The sequence below is a fragment of the Genypterus blacodes genome, unplaced genomic scaffold (assembly GCF_046128005.1).
Source record: "Genypterus blacodes isolate CSIRO-AG114 ecotype Tasmania unplaced genomic scaffold, CSIRO-AGI_Gbla_v1 ptg000323l_1, whole genome shotgun sequence".
Taxonomy (NCBI): Eukaryota; Metazoa; Chordata; class Actinopteri; order Ophidiiformes; family Ophidiidae; genus Genypterus; species Genypterus blacodes.
This window is the reverse complement of record NW_027467110.1, coordinates 42,501-66,618: the sequence shown is the minus strand read 5'-3', so window position 1 is coordinate 66,618 and position 24,118 is coordinate 42,501. Positions and strand designations below refer to the sequence as shown.

At 50.9% G+C, this 24,118-nt stretch overlaps 3 protein-coding genes across 4 annotated transcripts in view; all 3 read right to left on the bottom strand.

Moving 5' to 3' along the window:
* Positions 1-1,181: 1,181 nt before the first annotated feature.
* On the bottom strand, positions 1,182-10,021 carry LOC142988359 (protein Niban 1-like). Its single transcript, XM_076137499.1, has 14 exons — positions 9,815-10,021; positions 7,010-7,140; positions 6,790-6,918; positions 6,586-6,700; positions 6,243-6,407; positions 6,016-6,131; positions 5,743-5,847; positions 5,393-5,555; positions 4,989-5,176; positions 4,581-4,721; positions 4,241-4,360; positions 3,943-4,047; positions 3,159-3,270; positions 1,182-2,954 (listed from the first exon to the last, which is right to left on the bottom strand). The coding sequence occupies exons 1-14, from the start codon at positions 9,867-9,869 to the stop codon at positions 1,912-1,914; spliced, it is 2,688 nt and encodes an 895-aa protein (XP_075993614.1). The 5' UTR covers positions 9,870-10,021; the 3' UTR covers positions 1,182-1,911.
* Positions 10,022-10,709: 688 nt separating this feature from the next.
* On the bottom strand, positions 10,710-17,054 carry trmt1l (tRNA methyltransferase 1-like). Of its 2 annotated transcripts, none has more exons than XM_076137500.1 (16): positions 16,952-17,054; positions 15,968-16,087; positions 15,683-15,745; positions 15,401-15,514; positions 15,163-15,227; positions 14,406-14,562; positions 13,788-13,908; positions 13,608-13,687; positions 13,140-13,377; positions 12,783-12,995; positions 12,485-12,675; positions 12,247-12,325; positions 11,919-12,082; positions 11,636-11,698; positions 11,415-11,541; positions 10,710-11,044 (listed from the first exon to the last, which is right to left on the bottom strand). In XM_076137500.1, the coding sequence occupies exons 1-16, from the start codon at positions 17,007-17,009 to the stop codon at positions 10,858-10,860; spliced, it is 2,040 nt and encodes a 679-aa protein (XP_075993615.1). In that variant the 5' UTR covers positions 17,010-17,054; the 3' UTR covers positions 10,710-10,857. The 2 variants fall into 2 exon arrangements, with proteins under 2 accessions (XP_075993615.1, XP_075993617.1); XM_076137502.1 differs by having other exon boundaries at positions 15,971-16,087.
* A 2,506-nt stretch (positions 17,055-19,560) lies between these two features.
* grin3bb (glutamate receptor, ionotropic, N-methyl-D-aspartate 3Bb) overlaps positions 19,561-24,118 on the bottom strand; it is an 11,072-nt gene continuing 6,514 nt past the window's right edge. Inside the window, exons 3-9 of the mRNA XM_076137487.1 lie at positions 23,090-24,118; positions 22,426-22,571; positions 21,631-21,746; positions 21,264-21,415; positions 20,981-21,145; positions 20,544-20,611; positions 19,561-20,411 (exon numbers count right to left, since the gene is read on the bottom strand). The exon at positions 23,090-24,118 is cut by the window's right edge and continues 61 nt beyond it. Of these exons, the coding sequence (XP_075993602.1) occupies positions 19,655-20,411; positions 20,544-20,611; positions 20,981-21,145; positions 21,264-21,415; positions 21,631-21,746; positions 22,426-22,571; positions 23,090-24,118 (2,433 nt within the window). The 3' untranslated portion in view covers positions 19,561-19,654. The remainder of the gene's footprint in view (positions 20,412-20,543; positions 20,612-20,980; positions 21,146-21,263; positions 21,416-21,630; positions 21,747-22,425; positions 22,572-23,089) is intronic.

Here is a 24,118-nt window from a genome sequence, read left to right as displayed (position 1 = left end):
AGAGAGAGAGGGAGAGAGAGAGAGAGAGACACTAAGTGGAGAAAACTGTCTTTCTGTTTCCCAACTCCTGAGAGATGAACCTGGATGAACTTCAGAGAGAGAGAGAAAGAACGAGAGAGAGGAGAGAGAAGGAGAGAGAAAGAATGAGAGAGAGGAGAGAGAAGGAGAGAGAGAGAGAGAGACAGTGAGAGAGAGAGAGAGAGAGAGAGAGAGAGAGAGAGAGAGAGCAAGAACGAGAGAGAGGAGAGGGAAAGGGGGGGAGAGAAAAGTATGTGGAATCTTGGCAGCTGTGTTTGTGATCCTCTGATGCCAAAAACTAAAAGTTGGAGAGAAACAGAAGGGGGGGGAGAGAGAGAGAGAGAGAGAGAGAGAGAGTGTGTCTCCTCAGGATTCATTCTTTCCTGAACTCCTGCCAGAACATGGCACAGAGCAGGCACTGGCCCCGCCCCCTCTGCCACCAGACCACACCTACTCACCAACCAGTGACCAGGAACTTAAGTGACCTCACTGTAGAGAGAGAGACACACACACACACACACACGTACACACTCTCTCTGATGAGGTTCAGCTGCAGTGTGACGCCAACGCCCCCTACAGGAATTTGGAGTTAGTGTGTGTAGGAGCAGCTGATGCACACACAGATTCTACACTCTCACACCTTGTGTTTGTCTTCTGACCTCTGACCCCATCTCACCGTTGTGTTGGTGTGACACTTCCCTCCTCACACACACACACACACACACAGAGAGCCCTCACACACAGATTTCTCCACATTTCTCTCACATCTCTGTTGCTCCTGGACTTTAAGGTCTCAAAGCTCAGGCGTCCAACTGCTACTCAAGAAAATCCACCACTCTGAGGTCAAAGCATTTTGTAACACACTGTGTCATAGTTCTCTTGTTTTTAAACCTGTTTTAATTTCGCTGTCCTCTGTAGCACTTTGGGATTGTTTTTAACTATGAAAAGTGCTCTACAAATAAAATGTATTAATATTATTATTATGATTAAAGGTCAGTCTGTAGGATTCAATCAGATACGGTGTATAATCACTCTGACAGACACACAAACATCCCGTCATAATGCTGATCAACCTGCTCTGGGTTGAGTCTGAGTCATTGGTTCATCAAACTGAATCATCTGCTGACGTTTCAGGACAAACAAACGATCTGAGCCTCAGCCGGTTTGAGTTCTTACACTTTTATTCATATTTCCATGTCAGTCTAACATGTCGTTCACACCGCAGGCACTTGGTGGCGCTGATGTTACAGCACAGGTGTTCATTCATTCTGAAGGCAACATGGAAGTCCTGAGGAGTCACAATGGGACAACGTCTAGATTTCCTTTGTCAACACAAAACAATACAAAGGTTTCTAAAAGATTCTAAACTCTATAAATCACTGAATATGTTCCCTAATTATGTTCCCTCCATCAGCTGGATCCTTTGATGCTCTGGATCCTTTAAAGCTCTGGATCTTGTGATGCTCCTCACCGCTCATTGAGATGTGAGAAGAGACAGAGTTCTGATTGAACCTTAAAGTGAGTTGTGTCACAATAACTGAGTCCCTAAGTGAAAGTCTTAGGTGAACGATGTAAATGATTCTGTTTCATTTAGTTTGTTGCATTTGAGGAAGATTTTCAGATCTTCAGATTCTATTCCATCAATTGATGATGAAATCAAAACTACCTGCTAACATTCATGTTGTTCCAGCAGGGGGCAGTGTTGAGCTGAGGCAGAATTAGAGAATAGAATAGAAAAGAAGCAACAATCTCCTAATAATTTGGATCTTCTAGTAGGTGGCAGTATAACATCTGTTCTTCTAGTCCCTGGTCCAGGTCCCGGTCCCGTTACTGGCCCTGGTCCCGGTCCCGGTCCCGGTCCCGGTCCCGGTCCTGGTCCTGATCCTGGTTGTGTCATTCGTCAGTTGGAATTCCGTTGGGGTAACGCTTCACCAGCTCCTCCACCTCGATCACTTCCTCCACCAGATCACGGATCTCCTTGATGCTGTCTGGGGGCGGGGCTTGGGGGGTTGAGGGCAGGGCCTCTTCAGGTTCTGCAGAGGTTTGGATTTCTGTCGCCTCCACAGAGGAATCTGCTTTCACACTTTCATCTGCGTTGACGGCCTCCTCTCCTCCAACATTGCTGCTCGTGTCGCCACTCAGTGTGCATGCAGGCTCCTCCTGCGTCTCTGGATCATCTGAGCTCTCAGGTGATTGGCTAACGTTACCCTCCTCTTCCTCCACGACGTCAGAAGTGGTTGAGGCTGCCTCCCTCCCTGTCTGCGTGTTTAGAGATGAAGGATCAGAGGCGGCATGGAGGCTGGCATCTTCACCTGTCAGTACACAGGCTGGACCAGCAGAGGGCGCCTCTGCTTTGACCTCGGCGCTCTCACAGGGAGCCTCCCCCGCCGCATCTTCTTTAGTGTGTGATGTATTCTGGGTAACGGTCACCTCTGAGGATTCGATCCGCTTCTCTGCTGCTTCTGTTTCTGTCCTCTGCGTCTCAGCTTCAGCAGCCGTTTCCACAGCGACGACTTCCTGTTCGGTGGCGGCCTCTGCATCTGCTGCTTGAATAATCTCCGTGTCTGTTGAAGCTGCTGGTTCTTCTTCTTCAGACTTCAATGTTTGGACAGCGTCTGCATCTCCTGTGGGCTCCAGCTCCTCATTCAGCGTGGAAGGAGAACTTTCCTTCTGTCCAACATCGTCCAAGGGCACATGGATGACCACGGTGTCTGCTGGAGCGTCGCTCTCCCGGTTGCCAGGTGTCTCTGGAAGATCGGGGGCGGCTCCGTTAAACGCGGGGGGCGTCAGAGGCGAGGCGGGGGACGCCAGAAGGGCCGGGCTGCCCGGGGTGGAGGCGGAGGGGGACGACAGGCTGGAGCGGCTGGACGGGCTGAGGACGTCCCTGCTGTCTGTGAAGAGACTGTACTTCTGCAAGACCGCCGCCTCCTTCACCACTGAGAGTGAGACCAGACAGAGAGACAGACAGGCAGAGACACAGAGACACAGAGAGACGGGTGAGATAAATATGTGGAAAAATACACAAAGACTACAAGAGAAACCAGTCGAATGTCCAAACACATGGAAGAAGAGCTTAAGATGAAAGAGGAGGGACAGGGACGTTCATGTTTGGTTGTTAAGGTCACTTCCTGTTGTCTGACCTTTGTTGACCTCCTGATCCAGTATTTGCAGTAGAATTCCTTCATAAATGTTTTCAACTTGGATGAAGTTTGAGTGCTCAGCATCAGTCAGCTGATCCAGATCCTGAAGGTCCTGAGGAATGAGAGAGGTCAGAGGTCAGAGGTCTGTGTGTGTGTGTGTGTGTGTGTGTGTGTGTGTGTGTGTGTGTGTGTGGGTGTGTGTGTGTGTGGGTGGGTGTGGGTGTGTGTGTGTGTGTGTGTGTGTGTGTGTGTCTGTGTATGTGTGTGTGTGTGTATGTGTGTGTGTGTGTGTGTGTGTGTGTGTGAGTGTGTGTGTGTGTGTGTGTGTGTGTGTGTGCGTGCGTGTGTGTGTGTGTGTGTGTGTGTGTGTGTGTGTGTGTGTGTGTGTGCGTGTGTGTGTGCGTGTGTGTGTGTGCGTGTGTGCGTGTGTGTGGGTGTGTGTGTGTGTGTGTGTGTGTCTGTGTATGTGTGTGTGTGTGTATGTGTGTGTGTGTGTGTGTGTGTGTGTGTGTGTGTGTGCGTGCGTGTGTGTGTGTGTGTGTGTCTGTGTATGTGTGTGTGTGTGTGTGTGTGTGTGTGTGTGTGTGTGTGTGTGTGTGTGTGTGTGCGTGTGTGTGTGTGTGTGCGTGTGTGTTGAACACACTTATTGTAAGTCGCTTTGGATAAAAGCGTCTGCTAAATGACCGTAATGTAATGTAATGTAATGTGTGCGTGTGTGCGTGTGCGTGTGTGCGTGTGTGTGTGTGCGTGTGTGTGTGTGTGTGTGTGTGTGTGTGTGACTGACAGCTCTGGTGTCCTTCAGCTTCCTCTTGATGAAGGGCAGAGTGATTGCCAGGAGAGCCTCTCTCAGGATCCTCTTCCTCACAGAGCTGCTGTCGTGATCGTATTGCTGTGAGACACAAAGATCCATCAGTTCTGTTTGTTAACACGGTCAGGGTCGATTGATAAGTACTGAGCTCATCACTCCCCCACACCCACACAGCAGAAACAGGCTCCAGCCAATCAGAGCTGCTGTCTGTGCTGTGGGAGGGGCTTGTACTATGACTGTGTCCAGAAAGGTTCCATGATGAGGAGGGTCTGACCTTCAGCACGCGGTGTTTGGCCTTTTCCACAGCAGGTGCTACGTTCTCCGGGTTCTCCGGGTTCTCCTGGATCACTTTGTACAGCAGCTGCTCGAACGTGTATGCAGCGTTTTCCATCAGCTGAAACAGGAAACTCTTTGGATCAGATCCCACACAGGAAGGAAGCTAAGCACAAACCAGCAGCTACAGCGTGACGGGCCGGGCCGGCAGGAAGTCACAACAGGTGGGTAAACACACAGACTGTTCCCACTGTATACCACAAAAACAAGTGATTTATCTGAGCATGGACAACAAACCTGTGTGTGGACAGGAAGTGTGTGTGCCAGAGGGCGCGTGGTACCTGCTGCAGGTCGATCTGCGCACTGTGGACGAGCGCAGTGATGTTGGAGAAGCCGAAGCGTTGGTGCAGCTGCTGCTGTTTGTCCTGCAGTCTGCTGATGCTGTGGTAGCAGCTGAGCAGGTTGGGCCTGGAGCTCAGGGACTAAAGGACCAGGAACACACACACACACACACACACACATGCTGCTCTGAATGGGGCGTGGCCTATTTGACATAAACTCTTGTGCACATATGAACTCTGTAGGTGCTGCAGATCACACAGACACCATCGGCCAATGAGCTATGAGCTTCAATTGAAGTATTTGTGAATCAGGCTGTGCACATTTAGAGCGTTTCCTTAGAAACCCTGAATATTGGAGTATCTCCTCTGTCCAGCAGGGGTCAGGACAGCCAGCAGACATGAACCCACCTGCTTCAGCTCATCGTTGACTCCGCCCTCCTGGATGCCCTGACACACTCGCTCCATGGTGTTCTCGCTCAGCGCTCGTCCCTCCTGGAAACCCGAGCTGATTGGTTCCATCATCTCGTCCAGCACAGAGGGGAGATAGGGCTGCACGCCGTCTGAACACAGCTGCTCTGCCACTGCTGCCGCTCTGTCTGCACCACACACAACACACAACACACAACACACAGCACACAACACACAACACACAGCACACAACACACAACACACAGCACACAACACACAACACACAACACACAACACACAACACACAACAAAGCTTCATATGTCTGAACTCTATGTTCTCATCACAGGTTCACAGTTCAAGGAATGCTGTGTGTGTGTGTGTGTATGTGTGTGTGTGTGTTTACCTCTGACTTTGTCCTCCAGCAGTTGTCGGCCCTTCAGGATCTGGTCCATGTCAGAGTGGATCAGCACCTCCTGCTGGCGGGCAGAGATTCTGCATTCCTCCTTCAGGGCTGAGAGTCCCTGTAGAAGCTGCTCCTGGACCAGGATGTAGACCGCCTCCACCGTCTGGAGACCAGAACCACCACACCACATCATCCACATTCAACATCTCTCTCTCTCTCTCTCTCTCTCTCTCTCTCTCTCTCTCTCTCTCTCTCTCTCTCTCTCTCTCTCTCTCTCTCTCTCTCTCTCTCTCTCTCTCTCTCTCTCTCTCTCTCTCTCTCTCTCTCTCTCTCCTTAGAGGACGACTTACAGCAAACCAACTCCTCTTCTTCTCCATCTTCTTCACTTTTAATCGAGTCAGCAAATCCTTCTCCAGATTCGGCAACAATTTCTCCATCACCAGGTTAGACATCACCTGAAGGGGGGGGGGGGGGGGGCAGAGAGAGAGAGAGTCAGTGTGGTTATAAGGGAGTGTGTGTGTCCGTGTGTGTGCACGTGTATTTCAGTGTGTGTGTGTCCATGTGTGTGTGTCCGTGTGTGTGTCCGTGTGTGTGTCCGTGTGTGTGTGTGTGTGTGTGTGTACCCTGACGTCGCTGCCTATCAGCATGTCCCAGGACTCGTACTGTCCTCTGTCCTGCCTGAGGAGCTGCAGGGCTTTGAGGAAGGCCTGGACTTCACACGTCCTCTTCTTCAGGAAGTCTGACAGAGGAAGAGGAGGAGGAGGAGGAGAACCATCAAATTGTCATCAGTAGGAGGGGCCATCACTAAGTGGGCGGGGCTCTACCATCTATCTGGTTTGTGTAGTTCTACCTTGGTTCTGGTGTCGGATGCAGTCTGACAGGATGGACAGGAAGCCAGCCTGCTTCACTTCCTGCTTGAAGAGGAAGTAGGCGTCTCTGCGGTAAGGCAGACGGAGGTAAACGGGAAACTGACCCGGCATCCCGGACAGAGGAGGAGCAAAGTCCTCCTTCAGGTCTGAAACACAAACACAGGATGTCACTGACCAAAGAGCTGCCAGCCAATCAGAGGCCAGGATTTCTCTGCAGATGATTGAGGTCCAAAAAGTAATCAACCTGGAAACAACAAACACATCAAGCACAAACATAACAGCTGTTATTATTATAAATTGCTAACAAACAGGAAGTACACTCACTGCTGTCGTCAGGGAAACAGAGGTCCACCATCACTATGTACTTCTCCTCTGTTGTCAGGACAACGCCGCCTGTTGGAAGCAGCTTGTGTCGTGGCTGAACTCCTTTAATGAACGTCTGCAGGAGGAAGAGGAGGCTTGTGTTTGTTGTGCTGTGTTTGTTTGTTTGTTTGTTTGTTTGTTTGTTTGTTTGTTTGTTTGTCTCACCTCTAAGCTGTCGTGACACTCCAGGCAGTAGTTCCCTCTCACAACCACATAACGGTCACGCCACTTCCTGCTTTCATCAAAATAAAGCACCGCTTCCTCGTACAGCACCTCCCCCTGCTCACGACTTTCCTGTACACACACACGCACACAGATGGTTTTCAGAATAAAAGCCTAAAAGAATGAAGAGTAGGATTTTCAGAATAAAAGCCTGGTTGGCGACCTTGTGTAGGAGCAGCTGTGTGACTTTGTGGTCCTGATGCTCCACTTCGTCTCCCAGCTCGCAGAATCGAGCCACTGAGAACTGCTTCCTGTAATACGGAGCAAAGTGCTGGAGCTCCGCCTCCGTCTCGTCTGCGCAGAAATATCAAAAATATCACTTTTAGAATGTTTTTTCATGTAAATATTACAAGTTGTAAACTTTACCAGCTGGGACAACGTGACTACGACACAATACCACTGTGACCTTTGAACCTGGGAGGAATATGGAAATACCTGTGCATGATCATGACTCTGAAGAAACAAGCGGGAGAGATTCTGCTCCACGCCTGAAACTCTTCCTTAGATTTCTATACATTAAAGCACCATCAGAGATTTCCCACCACGGACAAGCGCCTGAACGCATCACGGTCTGTATCCTGGATAGAAACTAAGAGCTCTGAGTCTTATAAACAAAAGACAAAGTCCAGTCACCAAAATGTAAAAATCTGTGTCCTGTGTTTGTTGTCTTGTTGGTTCATGAAGATCCTGGGCTCTGATTGGACCGTCTGACCTGATATGACTTCCTGTTGTCATGTATGAAAATTATTCTGCAGCTACTTTGTTATTATAATGAGGCGGTTAAACAAAACTCTGAGACGGAAAGGACGCCTGTGTGTGTGTGTGTGTGTGTGTGTGTGTGTCAGTATCCGTGTGCGTGTGTGCACATGTTGTGGCGTGTCTGTTCCACACACTGAGCATAGTGTGTAAGTGTGTATTCTGCTGATCTTCACCTCAGAAGCTTTCTGTTGTGGTTTCATTGAAGTGTAAATATTTCATCAATCCACAAGTAAACAGATCAACTGAGCCACAATCAGCAGGTAAACGTGTTTACATTCCATACTGGTAAGCTTCACACACACACACACACACACACACACGCACACACACGCCTGGACGTCATGTGACTCAGCACACAGGCACACGAAAGAGAAAAACCAGAAGCTGTGCGAGTCTGAACACGACTGAGACGTGTCACACAAACACGCAGAGGGGAGGAGTCAGAGTGTGTGTGAGAGAGAGAGAGAGAGAGAGAGAGAGAGAGAGAGAGAGAGAGAGAGAGAGAGAGAGAGAGAGAGAGAGAGAGAGTGACTGAGGGAGTGTGTGTGTGAGGGAGTTTGTGAGAGTGTGTGAGGGAGTGTGTGAGTGTGTGTGTGTAAGAGGGAGTGTGTGAGAGTGTGAGAGTGAGTGCGGGAGTGAGTGAGAGTGTGTGAGAGTGTGTGAGGGAGTGTGTGAGTGTGTGTGTGTGTGAGTGTGTGTGTGTAAGAGGGAGTGTGTGAGTGTCTCTGTGAGGGAGTGTGTTAGAGTGTGTGTGTGTGTGTGTGTCTGTGTGTGAAGCTCAGAGCCTGTTTGTTGTCACATCCACACGTCTTTATGTTTACATGTAAACAAGAGTCTCTGAAGGTCGATGACACAGGCTGAGGTCACCACCGTGTAACGTGTGTGTGTGTGTACGTCTGCCACGCCCATCTGAGAGGAAGAGAGGAGGAAGAGAGGAGCAACAGAGGAGGAAGAGAGGAGGAACAGAGGAGGAAGAGAGGAGGAAGAGAGGAGTAACAGAGGAGGAAGAGAGGAGTAACAGAGGAGGAAGAGAGGAGTAACAGAGGAGGAAGAGAGGAGGAAGAGAGGAGTAACAGAGGAGGAAGAGAGGAGTAACAGAGGAGGAAGAGAGGAGGAAGAGAGGAGTAACAGAGGAGGAAGAGAGGAGTAATGTACACACTGTCTGTTTAAATCAAGTAAACATTGTGGGAACAAAGACTCATGAAGCTTTTTGGAGTTGGGACCCCTGGATGCTCTGGATGCTCTGGATGCTCTGAGAGGATCAAGGTTCTCCTCCTTCAGTCTGAGACAGGAAGTCAGAGCCCCTCATGGTCTGAGCGAGAAGCCCACCTGCTGCTCACAGACAGAGACCACCTCACATCCCAGCAGAACCAGCAGAACCATGAGCTCCAGCCTCACTCACCCTTTACTCAAGTAGAAGGAGTGACAAAATACACACGCACACACACCCTGACAGTGTAACCATAGCAACAGCACAGCAGCAGCTGGGTAAATGACATCATATCAAAGTTAAACTGCAGTTAAAGTGATTTGCAGTCTGGATCTCTAAATGTTTTGTTTGTGTGGTTTTGATGATTCAGTGACAAACACAACAAGAGAAGAAGAGAAAAGAGGACAGACGTGTCTTTTGTCCTCCGATGGACACACCTCTGTGTCTGTGTCTGTGTCTGTGTCTCTCTCTCTCTCTCTCACACACACACACACACACACACACACACACACACACACACACACACACACACACACGCAGCTCTTGGCTCTCATTTTTCTGTGCCTGTAGAACCGGAATGTCAGGATCATCCTGCAGCACAAACCAGAACCAGCGATTGTGTGTGTGTGTGTGTGTGTGTGTGTGTGTGTGTGTGTGTGTGTGTGTGTGTGTGTGTCTGAGGTGTGTGTCAGGTAAAGGGGGAAGGAGCCCAACAATGAAATACAGAGAGAGAGAGAGAGAGAGAGAGAGAGAGAGACACACACACACACACACACACACAGAGAGAGAGACACACACAGAGAGAGAGAGAGAGAGAGAGACACACACACACACACACACACACAGAGAGAGAGACACACACAGAGAGAGAGAGAGAGAGAGAGAGACACACACACAGAGAGCGAGAGAGAGAGAGAGAGAGAGACACACACACAGAGAGAGAGAGAGACACACACAGAGAGAGAGAGAGAGAGAGAGAGAACGCAAAACAAACTTTACCTCGGATCCACTTGGATCTGGATTCATCTAGCAGACTGGACGCGGACGCCCCCATCCTGCTGCTGCTGCCGATCCACAGGTGCTACAGGAACACACACACACACACACAGACCCTCCAGAAGCAGAGACTTGGAGACCTGAAGACCTGAAGAGTGCAGACAGAGAGCAGAGCGGAGACAGACTGCGACGGCAGAGCGGGGCGGAGGCAGGAAGGACACGCCCTCTGTGTGTGTGTGTGTGTGTGTGTGTGTGTGTGTGTGTGTGTGTGTGTAAGTGACACTGCACACTCTAAAGACAACCTCAGTCTCAGTTTACACACATGCACACACTTGCGCGCACACGCACGCACATACAGGTGACGTCATCGTCATACTCGCCCTCTCACACATGGAGAGAAGAGGAAAACCAAACCGGTTGAACAAACCTCTGGAATGAAGCAGGCAGTGAGTGCGTGTCACCATGGTTACAGAGACTCTGTAGGTGAGGCTGTTGACTCTGTGGAGCGGCAGAGGGTCGCTCTGCCTGAGTGGACCTCTGGGCCCCAGAGCGGCCGGGCAGGAGAGAGAGAGAGGGGTTCTGTTTAAACCTCTAAACCTCTAAACCTCTAAACCTCTCTTGGCCTGAAACGGCATTTCATCAGCTTGTACCCGTACTTGCTCTTGACACTAAAGTTGAATCTAATCTAATCTAATCTAAAATTGCTTGTAAAGTCTAAAAGTCTTGTTTCATCTTGATCCCCACCTGTCTCACCTGTGTGTCGTCTGACTAACAGCTTGAACTCAAACATGTCAGCTCAAGTCTTAACAGAACTTAACTGAGGCACAGCCTGATCAGCTGTGTGTCAGCTGGGCCAACGTGACCTTTGACCCTCAGACAGACACAGCGGCTTTGAAGAAAACTTTTATTACAATTTTGTCAAACGAAACCACACAGGAAACAAAACGTCAGAGGAAAGAAATAAAAAACTCGGATTGAGCCACAGACTTTTAGACTTTTGTTTATCTGTTTGTCTGTGTTGCCGTGGTGATGCAGCAGAGGGGAAGTTAGGTTTCCTGTGAGCTCAGGCTGCCGGGGGTTGCCGTGGCGACGCTGTAGGTCGGGACGCTGTACTTGGTGAGGACGGATTTAAACTGCTCCAGCGTGGCGTCGGTCCGAACCCCCGTAGGGTCAAAGTGCGTCCGGCTCACCCTGAACCCGGCCTCACTCAGGAACTGCAGGAACTTATTCAGCCTGCAGAGACACAGGGGCAGGAAATGATGTCACCACACTGAGCACAGAGACAGCACGGGCGCTCTGTGTGAGGCTGAGTGAAAACGTTAAACACACAGAAGTGAAAGGTGGAACACACACACACAGAGAGAGAGAGAGAGAGAGAGAGAGAGAGAGAGAGAGAGAGAGAGAGAGAGAGAGAGAGAGAGAGAGAGAGAGAGAGAGAGAGAGAGAGAGACAGACAGACAGACAGACAGACAGAGAGCTTCACACACAGATGAGATGATGCAATAACACCACGATGGTGACGTGTCCACACTCTTATTGATCCTCCTGATCAATCTGAGGCTGACCTCTCCTGGTCACTACACTGAGGTCAGAGGTCACTTACTTGGGCATGTTCATGCCTCTGATGCTGTGTCTGTGGATGCTGTAGTAGAATGGAGGATGTTCCAGCGACGCCTCACACCTCAGCTTCTTCATCACATTCCCACCGTCCTCTGCTGACTTCCTCTTTACTGCAAACAAGACGCCATCATTACTGTAACTCTGCCTGTAGCTCTGCCTGTAGCTCTGCCTGTAGCTCTGCCTGTAGCTCTGTGTGACGCTCACCGTGCTGCTCAGCAGACGACTCCTCAGCTCTCTGTGAGGTCTTGATGACGACTCCACACTCGACTGCACACAGGAACATTCACATGTGACACACACACACACACACACACACACACACACACACACACACACACACACACACACACACACACACACACACACACACACACACACACACACACACACACACACACACACACACACACACACACACACACACACACACACACACACACACACACACACACACACACACACACACACACACACACACACACAGTACCTTGGTTGCTGAGGCCCGATGCTCCCAGCACCAGACTCTTGATGGTGGTGCACTCAGACTCACAGATCAGAGTCTTTACCAGAGCCTGGATGTCGTCCATGCTGTGCTGCACAGCTGCACACAGCATCTTCCTCAGGAAGCCTGTGTTAAAGAGAGGGCCGCACCTGACACACACACACACACACACACACACACACACACACACACACACACACACACACACACACACACACACACACACACACACACACACACACACACACAGTACAATGATTGAAGTTATCCCCTGTGTGTGTGTTTATGGTGTATTGATTGATTAGTTATTTACCATAATGGTCCCAGCTGCACGGCTGTCTTTCCTGGCATGCTGCCATGACAACCACAGGGCAGAGGGCTGTACGGCTCATCTGCAACAACCAATCAGAAGACAGGTGGCGCTCTCTTACGTAGTGTCACAGTGTGTGTGTGTGTGTGTGTGTGTGTGTGTGTGTGTGTGTGTGTGTGTGTGTGTGTGTGTGTGTGTGTGTGTGTGTGTGTGTGTGTGTGTGTGTGTGTGTGGCGCTCACCGTCCAGCATGCTGCTCTGCCTGATGAACCTGCGCTCCTCGCACCACTGGCAGTGGAGCAGCTGTCTCAGTTTGGCGGCGGACTCGTCGGCCTGCGTCGGCCCCCTGAGGACCCGGACCACCACCAGGACAAAATGCTCCAACGCCACCGCCAGCAGAACCTCCACGCCTTTGTTACAGCGCGCCGCCGCTCTGCACACAGGCGCCTCAGTTTATCACACACACACACACACACACACACACACACACACACACACACACACACACACACACACACACACAGTAAAGAACACGCTTACCTAGCCACGGTGGCCAGCACCATGCGGGCGGCCAGCTCTTTGTAGTACTCCGTGCGGACGATGTGGCAGCTGTAGTGACGCAGGGTGACATTGGGCGACTTGGCGTACAGCGAGCCCGTGTCCGTCGACGTCACCGAGATGATGCCCAGGTTACGGACGTTTCGGAAGGCGGCGTCCAGATAATTGATGGCCGTCCCAAACGGGTCCAAGTGACTGAAACCAGGAGAGCGTGGATAACAAACATGATGACACTGACTGACCGACTGACCGACTGACTGACTGACTGACTGACTGACTGACTGACTGACTGACTGACTGACTAACTGACTGACCGACTGACATGACTGACTGACTCACATGTAATCAAACGCCCTCAGATGCATCATTACGTTGGCGTCCATCTTAGCGACCTCTATGGTAGCTGTGGGTTCCTGTTCTCCGTCGGGCCCTCGGGGGCCTCGTGGAGCTCCGTCCACACAGATGTGGTTGAGCTGACAGTTCTCCTTGATCATCTTCACACAGATGTCACTGATGTCTGTGACCGTGACTCTGACCGAGCTGCGGAGGTGTTTGGCCCACTGCAGGCCCATGATGCCTGCCAGCACACACACACACACACACACACACACACACACACACACACACACACACACACACACACACACACACACACACACACACACACACACACACACACACACACACACACACACACACAGAGTCATCAACAAGTCAGTGAACCTGCTGAGACCTGATCCACATGTAATCATGGAGTCTCTCTGGACAGCAATGTCAAAGGTTAAAGAGGTTGTTTGTTTTCCTGACCTGTGGCTCCAAAGGCGTCCAGACACTCGACAGGGTTCCTCTCTGCAGCGAGCACAGCCAGGGAGCAGAACACCAGCTGCCTGAAAGAGAGCGGGCGTGAGAGAGAGAGACACACACACACACACACACACACACACACACACACACACACTCACTCACTCTGCTGGATGAGGAGCTCACCTGTTGGTCTTCATCTTGCGGTTGAAGTAGGTGTCGCTCTTCTGTGGCGTGCTGTGGTTGGGGAGGAGCTGGACGTTGGTCCCCAGCTCCTTCATGATCTCATACGTCTGACCGGCCAGAGCTGGAACCACGTCGGTACATAAATGAGGTTCATGAGGAAATGAGCAGCAGAAACATCAGAACATCAGATCTCCAGGCTTCATCCATCCATGCGGTGCATCACTGATGAAGCTTCTCTTCTTCCTCTCCTCTGTACTTAACTCCATCCATACACTTTTATACGTCCTTCAGTCTAAATGTTCTTCTATAGAGTTTAGTTTTGTTGCAGACAGGAACAGGAAGCAAACATCTCTGATGAGGCCGGATGTCAGGCAGGTTTGATTTGGGAACCATTACATTACATTACCATCATGTAGCAGAGGGGGGAGCAATTGAGGGTTCGGTGCCTTGCTCAGGGGCACCTAGGCAGGGGCTCGAGCCGGCGACCCTCCGGTTCCCAAGCGGAAGCACTACCCACTGAGCCACTGCCTCCCTCAACATGACAACAAGACTGAAATGCTCTGATGTGGCTTTGTAGTGTGACTCAGCCAATCACAGCAGAGAGGCGGGGTCACGTACCTGCTTCCTCCAGCGCTGTGTCGGCGTTGGCCGGGTAACTGGCCTCTGTCTCTCCTTTGTTGACGTGGCGTTTCAGGTGACTGATCATGTCCGTCTTACGGGCGATGGTGGCAGAACAAACCACACAGTGATAATGAGCCACGTGTCTGACTGACACCTGGAGGAGACACACACACACACACACACACACACACACACACACACACACACACACACACACACACACACACACACACACACACACACACACACACACACACACACACACACACACACACACACACACACACACACGGATACGGATACACACGCACACGGATACACACGCACATGGATACACACGGATCCATGCGGATACACACACATACAGATACACACGCACACACACACACACACGGATACACACGCACACGGATACACACACACAGACACACGAACACACGTACACGGATACAGACACACAAACACACACACACACACAGAAGGTCATCATGTTAACTTGTTTGTTGGATATTTTAGTTTTCTATTGCTCGATTTGAATTCCTTCATTTCCTGTTTGATGTTGTGGTCGGGGAGCCGACAGACACATCCACATGACAGCTGGGCCAGGTTAAAGGTCACCTGATCTGCATGGGTCAAGGTCAGGGTCGGCGTGGGGGTCAGGGTCAGGGTGGGGGTCAGGGTCGGCATAGGGGTGAGAGTCAGGGGTCAGGGTCGGTGTCAGGGTCGGCGTCAGGGTAGGGGCCGGGGTTCTGACCTGGTCTCCACTCAGGCTGGGCTTCAGCTGTCTGCAGGGCAGGTGGCAGATGCACATCCTCTGACCTGTAAAGGTCAAAGGTCAGCAGGAGGACATTTATTGGCTACAGTTCCAAAATAAAAACAACACCAGAGAGCATACTGGGAAAATGAAGAGAAGCACAAACCTCTCCACACTGACACACTGACAGAGGTCAGAGGTCAGAGGTGAAGGAGATCAGTAAAGGTTAAACCCTGACCTTCAAACTCCACGTAGACCTTCCAGTGCAGGTTCTGCAGGTGGCGCCGCAGCTTGTGGCTGTAACACGCTTTGAACTTCTCCTCAGGACACAGAGGACACGACTTACGGCCCGCTGGACACACACACACACACACACACACACACACACACAGGTCAGGGCACACACCCTCACAGTGGTGTGTATGTGTGTGTGTGTGTGTGTGTGTGTGTGTGTGTGTGTGTGTGTGTGTGTGTGTGTGTGAGAGTGTGTGTGTGTGTGTGTGTGTGAGGCAGAGCTCACCTCCGTTCAGGTCCACCAGCGCCTCCAGCCCCTCTAGTCTGCTCTGTATGGACACATGTCGCTCTGACAGAAGCAAAGCAGGAGAACAATCAGCTGATTCTACAACGCTCTTCCTCACTGCTCATCTTCCTCACACCCTGCACCAGCTGCTCACTCTCATAATCATACAGCAGCTATCAGCCACAAGCCAAACCTCTAAATGATCGATTGATTGATTGATTGATTGATTGATTGATTGATTGATTGATTGTAGCTGATGATGAAGATGAAGGTTCAGGTCTTTACCACCTGTGGGGGGTTTGCTGTCTCCGTCCTCAGCAGCTTCACTCTTCACCGTCTCCACCGGATCGTCAGCTGGACCTTCGTCTCCAGCAACACCACCGTCTTCATCACCGTCATCATCACCTTCATCACAAACACAAACAGGCTGTCATTTGTGTTGATCTACACTCAATCTATTGATCTTTAACCTGATGAGTCTGGAGTTTGACTGATCTTCATCATCTTCATCATCTTCATCTCTGTCACCTCTGACCTCTCTGTCAGAGTGTAGATGTTCTTCTTCTCCTCTCAGGTCTGTAGGTCTCTGATGGACCCCTATGGATCCATGATCAGGTGTTGGAGCCTCTAAAGCTCCTCTACATGAAGACAGAAGCTCAGATACAGACTGATATGATGACCTCTGACCTTTGGCCTCATTCTATTAGTAAATCAAGGAGGTACGTTGAGCTTTTATTGTGGAGGGCAGAACCCAGGATCCATAAAGGTCCTCAAAGACCTACAGACCTGAAGAGAAGCACACACTCTACACACACACCTAACAGATGACCTTTACCAGAGGTCACCACAGACAGTGATTGGTCCACTTGTGTTCTGGTTGAGCTCCTTCACATGACATCATGAGCTGATCAGCGCTAATCAGCCTGAAGTTTGTACCGCGTTCAGTCCAGAGCGACGTTTAATGCCGAACCCGAACCGAACCCGAGCTTCAGATGAACCTGCCTCGGATCAGATGTTTGGAAGTCTGATTCGTTTTCAAAATGACTCCAGAGGTGGAGATCAGGTTTCTCAAAGACTCCAGTGTCTGCCGGGACTGTTTAGGTCCTGTGGCGGAGCTCCGTGCTGAGGCCTTCCGCTCCTCCGGCAGTTATAAACACACATTCACCGTAAATTCAGGCACCGCCTGACTCGCGTGCAAACAGCGCGACCATCTGTTCACTGTTCGGTCACAAAAAGAGCAGAAACAGTAAAGTGTGGCGGTGTTCTTACGCTGGATGCTGACGGCCTCCTGGTGAAGCTGAGCGTCGTCTCCTCCGAGCTCCGCCATTACTGAAGACACACGCGCGTGCGCACACTGAACGTATTTGTGCGTAAGATACGCAAAGTGCGGCCCTCTGACGTAAGAGACTCCGACAACAACAATGCGGTGCAATGGATCAAATATTTACTTTTAATTAATTAAGGATAAAACATTTGTTCTTTCTAATAGATATAATAGTTTTCTTTCTGTTACATAAAGCATTAAGTATTTCTTCTCAACTTCCATAAAATCATAGATATGATTCTCTTTCTAATGCTGATTGTCTTTGAAACATCTGAGAGTTTTGAAATAACCGGAAGCTACGACCTATGATGCTGTAACACGCCTTCCAGTCGGTAGATGGCAGCAGAGCATTGCCCAATGTCGCCACATCAACAAACCAAACAAGAAGTCCAACCAAACTGAACGGACCGAAACCAGAGTGACTCGACCTCTGCGGCAGTCAGCGCGGTGCGATGCTGTGTGAGAGGAAGTGAGTGTGAGAGGATGAAGCAGCGTCTAAGTGCTCGGGCAGGTAACAGGTTCCAGCAGGCAGACAGGCAGACAGGCAGGCAGGCGGGCGGGCGGTGTAACACACATACCTCTTTCCTTCACTTCAAATGAAACATGCATGCACTGCTGCAGCACAACTGCCTGAGCTGCAAAGTGAAGAGGATATGAGACACACACACACACACACACACACACCTGCTCACTGCAACATGGAGCTAACAACATATCAATCAACCACAGTAATGGAACAAACTTTATGCAAAAATTGGCTCGTTTGTTTTTCTTCCCCTGACTGAGATAAGGAGGAGATGATGATGATGATGATGATGATCAGCCTGGACCTTTGACCTCTGATGTCAAAGCACCTTTGCTCTGTCACCATGAGTTGGAGATCTCCTCCAGACGCTGCTTTCCTCCTCTGAACATTCTGTCTGTCTGTCTGTCTGTCTGTCACCTTGGCTCCATGGGGTCCTGGTGAACCTGGAAGGTTGAAATCATTCCTTAACATTGCGAGACGTTTCATATCTGTAGTTTAAGTTCATGGGACAAAAAAAAAGAACTGAGACTAAACATGTTTGATAAATAATGCATATTGATAATTGATGGATTTATTCTCACACATCAGAATGAAACTAAGGCTTCACTCATTCATAAATGTCGTTTGCTTTTTATTGTCCAAGTAGCGCTGCACCTTCCACTTCCTGTTGTGTTCAATGTCTCAAAGGCCACCGTGTCTGTGACCTGACCTGATCCATGAACACGCATGACCACATGTCAGCTGGGCTTCAGTGTGATTGGGTGATGTCACCACGTTTCTAAAAAGGTTTTGATGGTATATTGATCTTTACGTTTCTACATACTGACACTTATTTCTACAAACCTGTAAAAACACGAGGGACAGAATGAAGATCATTGATTGTCACGATTGATTTGACTTCACAGTGTTTAACATGAACGACTCCCACTCTGGGTCCAGAGCTGATCCTGATCGCCTCTCAGCTCATCTCACCATCCTCTCCTCTACAAAACAGCAAACTAATCAGTCAGCTGAGCCTCATTAATCCGGTCTCAGGCTGTTTCACTGCACTGACCAAAGTCACTTGATGACGGACTTCTTACTGCTGCCTCAGCCTCTGCTCCTGAACGCTGACCACAATGTTTGACTTCACCATCTAGAAAATTGGCAAACAGTTTGGCATTCCACAGGGTTCTTTACTGGGTACTCTACTTCTCATAGATGTCCTTTCTGTCTGGTTTAACTCATTCAGGGCTCTCCAGCCTGTAGTCCTCTCTGCTAGCTGGTGAAGCCTGGATGACAAAGAGCTTCTGTACCGCTCTAAGTTCTCAGCAGGGTCACCTTCCCAAGAACCAAGATCCAATCCTTTCAGGAGCTTTCTGCTAAACTTCCCACACCCGTCAAAGAGCGATTTCTCTTCTTGATTAAAAAAAGTTCTTATTCTTGTTCTAAATTGCAGATATAAACAGGAAGTAAACTCTCTGTGGCGCAGGAGAGTAATTAGCTAGCCTAAATGTAGTTTAGGCTTAAACAGGCTCAGTTTAGCTTAAGCCTGAGTTCTACATTCTGCGCCCCAGGGTGCCATCGGCTCTGTGCAGACGTCCTCGTGCCTACAAGGTCTTGTGACCGTGTGGTCTTGGGTGCGTCAACTTAGCTACAAGGGCACCAACTGTGCTCTGCACCGGGACCAAACATGGAGGCTGGATTTGATGAGAGGCTGTGGGAAGAAATCCCAGGCTACCTGCATCGCTACAATTCATCTTTAAAGCAAATGAAAGCGAGGAATACGTTGGCAGCGTCCACAGCTGCTCAGGAGCAAGATTGAGGCTTTGGTTGGCTTTAGTGGCAGTGTGAGTATAAACCAGCAGGTGGAGCTCATCAGCTGAGTCCCTCTTTCTCTTCACCTCCACTGAACAAAACTACCCATCCCTCCTTTCTAAGCCTAATATTCTATTTACATGTGATGATTGTATATAAGTTTAGATATGCTGTCTGTGCTCTCTGTTCTTCTTCTGCTGTTTTATTTCTCTTCTTTCTCATTTCTCCTCCTCCAGACTTTGGATGTGATATTGCTACAGAAAAACCTGAGTTGAGCGCGGGGACCGCCCACCTCATGAGGGTCATGTGACACTGGCAGAAAGCATCACCTCCTCTCATTGGTCAGTCTGCGGGGGAGGGGCCGGACTTTGGACAGGACTTTGTGCGGGGGGGCTGTCATGGTTGTGATAGACTTCCTGTTTGTTGGAAGAGTCACAGGGGTGATGGGGGGCGGGGCTTGTGGTGGCAGGATGGTCGCTGGTGTCGTCATGGGGACTGAAGGATTGGCTGTGACCGTGGCAACAGGTCTGGTCAGAGTGGTCTGTATTTCAGCCCTCCGGGCCAGAGACTTCCTCAGCTTCTCCCTCATTTCCTCGATCTGCTCGTGGAGCTCCTCCAGCTCGCCTGGTCTGGGAGGAGCCACGGGAGCAGGGGGAGGGGCTTCAGCAACAGGGAGATGGGCCGCTGAGACAGGGCGAGAGGCCACAGCAGGAAGGGGAGGAGCTCCAGCTTTGGGAAGAGCAGAGGAGGAGGAGGACGGGAGGGAGAGCACCAACCGAGCGAGGGAGGGTGGCGGCCCACCGTTCTCACACGGCCTGGGCACCGGCCCCGCCCTCGGATTGTCTGAGCCCGGACCCTCTCCTTTGGCCCCTCCTCCTTTAGCTGTGTCTGATGCAGCCATGCGGGCGAGGAGGCGCCGCGTGTTGAGGGTCTCCAGACTGAAGTGGACGCGTTTAAAGTCTCGCCCATCCATGGCGGCAGCTGAAGCGGTGGGCGGGTCTTCACCGCCCTCGTTACTCCACTTAGCAGATGTACCAGGTGGGGGGGGGCCGGGGGGGCCGGGGGGGGGCTGCAGGTTACAGCTGAAAACAACAGGAAGTGACAACAAACAGCCTCACTAGCAGACATGAGTGGACTTCATGTGTATGATGGAACAGATCAGCACTGCAATGATCACTATGATGACATCATACAGGAAGTGTGAGAAAACAAACCTCTTTTCTTGTTGAGTTGTTTGTTTCTTCACGTCTTCATACGTCATATTCAGAGCGCGGTGGATTTTCTGCCAAACAGATCAGATCAGGTGAGGTTAGGTGGGGTCAGGGGAGGTCAGGGGAGGTCAGGGGAGGTCAGGGGAGGTCAGGTGGGGTCAGGGGAGGTTAGGTGAGGTCAGGGGAGGTCAGGTGAGGTTAGGTGGGGTCAGGGGAGGTCAGGTGAGGTTAGGTGAGGTCAGGGGAGGTCAGGTGAGGTTAGGTGAGGTCAGGGGAGGTCAGGTGAGGTTAGGTGGGGTCAGGGGAGGTCAGGGGAGGTCAGGTGGGGTCAGGGGAGGTCAGGGGAGGTTAGATGGGGTCAGGTGAGGTCAGGTGGGGTCAGGGGAGGTCAAGTGAGGTTAGATGGGGTCAGGTCAGAATCCTTCCTCCTGGTTCCGTACCTGGCTGGTGTGCAGCCAGTACTTTAAGTTCTGTCTGTGTCGGATGTGAGGCAGGACGAGTCTGTAGAACACGTGTTCACCTGTCAGGGTCAGCAAAGCTCCACCCACTCCCACACACAACAACACAAACAGGCCTGAGAAGTGACGGATGCCCATCTGGAGAGTCTGCAGGACGAAGAAGAGACACATCACTGCACACATGTCCCTCAGCTCATTCATCACTGAGGTACTAAAGACATGTAACAACATGTCCCCACACACACACACACACACACACTCTGACCTCTGTCACAGCGAAGACTCTGTTCCCACAGGGCACCACTTTGTACCACTTATCATGCAGCAGATCCATGTAGCCGTCTGATTTGTACCTGCTGATGAACCCTGACAGGTTAGAGGCCAGAGGAGAGCTGTGAGGGAGCCCGATGCCATAACCTGCACACAACACAACATGACACAACACAACACAACACAACACAACACAACAGGGAGCTGTACTGCACAGTCTGAACTGCAGGGGACCTCGCTGAGTCACTGCAACATTATGATGAAACATTGGGAAAGTTTGTTCAGATCAAAATCAAACCCAGAAACACAGAAACACACACACAGAGAAACACACAGACACACACACACTCACTCACTCTTACCCTCTATAGCAAACGGTTTCCCCACCGTGGCCAGTTTGCACTCAGCGTCGATAGAAACTTCGTAGTCTAGCAGAGCTTTGTCCATGATGAAGGCGTCCAGCTGAGGAGGATCCAACCTTCGCCGTGGCAACAGGGATGGGTTAGAGACAGGCAACAGACACAACAGAACAACTGACAACTACTGACATCTACTGACATCTACTGCATGGTGTAATGATCATTTTGGGCTATACTGTAATCAGGAGAGCATATGTGTGTGTGTGTGTGTGTGCGTGCGTGCGTGCGTGTGTGTGTGGTGCTGGCTCAGAGGAGGAGGAGGAGGAGGAGGAGGAGGAGGATGACTTTATCATGCTGTTATTTAGTGATTCAGTTGTTTTGCCTCTCCCAGGGTTTGTTCTTCTCCTTCTACATGAAGGTTTGTGAAGTTGTTCCTGGTCTTCTTCAGAGCTCAGTCTTTATACAGAGACTTTATATTATTATTATTATATTAGTTTGTAACTAGCAGCTGAGACGGAGCTCCATCCAGAACTGATCCCACAGTATTGATTATTGATTTACATGAATACTGTGATGGTAAAGCGACCGTCTTGGGATTGAAAGGTTCCTGGTTGAAGTGTTGTTGAGCCCAAAGTGTTCCTGAGGAGCAGGTTGGCTCCTTGCATGGTGCTGTGTGTGTGTGAGAGTGTGTGTGTGTGAGTGAGGTCACCCCTGAGATCATGCAGATCACTATGGGAAAGTTTTCCAGGTCAGATGATGGGAGATGATCATAGCCACAGTAGCTAATGTGCGTCTTACTTGAGGGAGGCCACGCCCTCTGGTGTGGTCGGTTCGTTGAAGTGTCTCATGTACTCGTGCATCTCTGGAAAGCTCTTCCTCATGTAATCCTCAGCGCTGCTCTCTCTGACCGTCCCAAAACGGAAGCCATGGGACGGGTGGTGGAGCTGAAGACACGCCCCCAACCACCAACAGAGAGGGAGGGAGGGAGGGAGGGAGGGAGAGAGAGAGAGGGAGGGAGGGAGGAAAGTGAAGACACAGTCATTAGACTAAAGAAGCCCCACAAAGATGATGAAGCTTAGAAAGACAGTTACAACGTCAAGCTACAGACTGACAGAAGGAAGAAGGAAGAGTCAGAGACAAGTTCAATCAGGTCCCAGCTTCTGGCTGAACCTGTCTGATGAACATGAAGAGCACTGAAGTAACCAAGGCGACTTAATGGCTCTAAAATGGGTGAAAGCTTAAATCTGTCCAAACTGCTGAGAGGAGGAAGGTTTAAGCTCTGAGTCTTCCCTCTTTAAAGCCACAGCAGGGACCTGTGAGTCACAGTCAGGAGTATGTACATCTACATGTACACGTGTGTACATGTAGATGTACATACATGTAGATTCAGACTGAGGGATTCTTCTCTAGCATCACTAACATCTGCTCACGGTCAATGGTTGCTTGTGTGATCCTTTGTTACCTTTGGGTCGTGGATCCCTGAGACCTCCTCAAAGCTTTTCTCTCCCACCATGACAGCAGCCAGGTTGGCCGTGTAGCTGGACAGCACCAGCAGGCAGAAGATGGCCCACAGGTTCATCAGGAAGCGGCCCGTCCAGCACTTTGGTGGCTTGGACGCCACGGTCCGTCCGAACAGAATGGCGTAGCACAGGTTGAGCGCCGAAGAATAGGAGAACACCTTGATCCGATTCCGTCCGTGAGGCGTCATGCCAAAGGGACTCTTCCACTCGTACAAGGTGAGGAAGAGCGCTGTGATGTGCAGGGCCAGGAAGATGCCCACCCACATGGACCAGTGCAGGGGCCACATGAAGGCTCCGATGGGGGCCGCCGTGTCTTTGCTGCGCACCAGGATCCCCAGGCTGGTGGAGAAGAAGGGGGAGGTGAAGTCGATCACTCGACTGCGAGCTGAGTTTATACTGAAGGAGGTGACGGCCATGTCCGCCAGCCCGTTCAGAAGATCCCCCACCAGCCCGGTCCAGCGGCGGCCTTTCCGCGCCCCGTACTTCCCGTCCCCGACGATATACAGGTCAAAGTCAAACCTCAGGTCCTCGGCCAGCTTCTCCAGCAGGTCGATGCAGTAACCATAGCAACACTTGCTGTACTCAGCGGGCAGGAGCGTGCTGTTCCCCCCCGCCACCTCACGGAAGTGCTGCTCCAGTGTGTCAGAGTGGTTGGTCCCAGCGTCCAGGCAGTACTGACCCGCCGGGCAGTTCCCGTCCTCGTCCACGTCCCGTGTGAACACAAAGGGGTGTTCAACCAGGGTCACCACCCGGACCCGCCGTCCCGCCACAGGCGTCCCCGCTCTCCATCGCCCGCCGGTCTCTCCCGGTCCTTCGGTCCTGTGGCGAGTCTGGGGTCCCTGCCAGACTTCCTGGTCCTCCACCTGCAGCTGGCCTCCTTCCCAGCTGCCCACCGTCACCCAGGAGGGCTGGCCCAGCGCGTCACGCCGCAGGCTCCAGATGTGGAAGCGCTGGGACGTCATTATGTGGAA

Excerpts from the sequence above, each read along its gene's own strand:
- LOC142988359 (XM_076137499.1), bottom strand. The coding sequence starts at position 9,869 with ATGGGGGCGTCCGCGTCCAGTCTGCTAGATGAATCCAGATCCAAGTGG. Across the intron at positions 6,919-7,009 it reads CACAGCTGCTCCTACACAAG|GAAAGTCGTGAGCAGGGGGA; the intron begins GTCGCCAACCAG and ends GTGTGTGTACAG. Across the intron at positions 4,722-4,988 it reads TCAACGATGAGCTGAAGCAG|TCCCTGAGCTCCAGGCCCAA; the intron begins GTGGGTTCATGT and ends CTGGTCCTTTAG.
- trmt1l (XM_076137500.1), bottom strand. The coding sequence starts at position 17,009 with ATGGCGGAGCTCGGAGGAGACGACGCTCAGCTTCACCAGGAGGCCGTC. Across the intron at positions 16,088-16,951 it reads GGAGGCCGTCAGCATCCAGC|GTGATGATGACGGTGATGAA; the intron begins GTAAGAACACCG and ends TTTGTGATGAAG. Across the intron at positions 15,228-15,400 it reads GGTCTACGTGGAGTTTGAAG|GTCAGAGGATGTGCATCTGC; the intron begins GTCAGGGTTTAA and ends TGACCTTTACAG.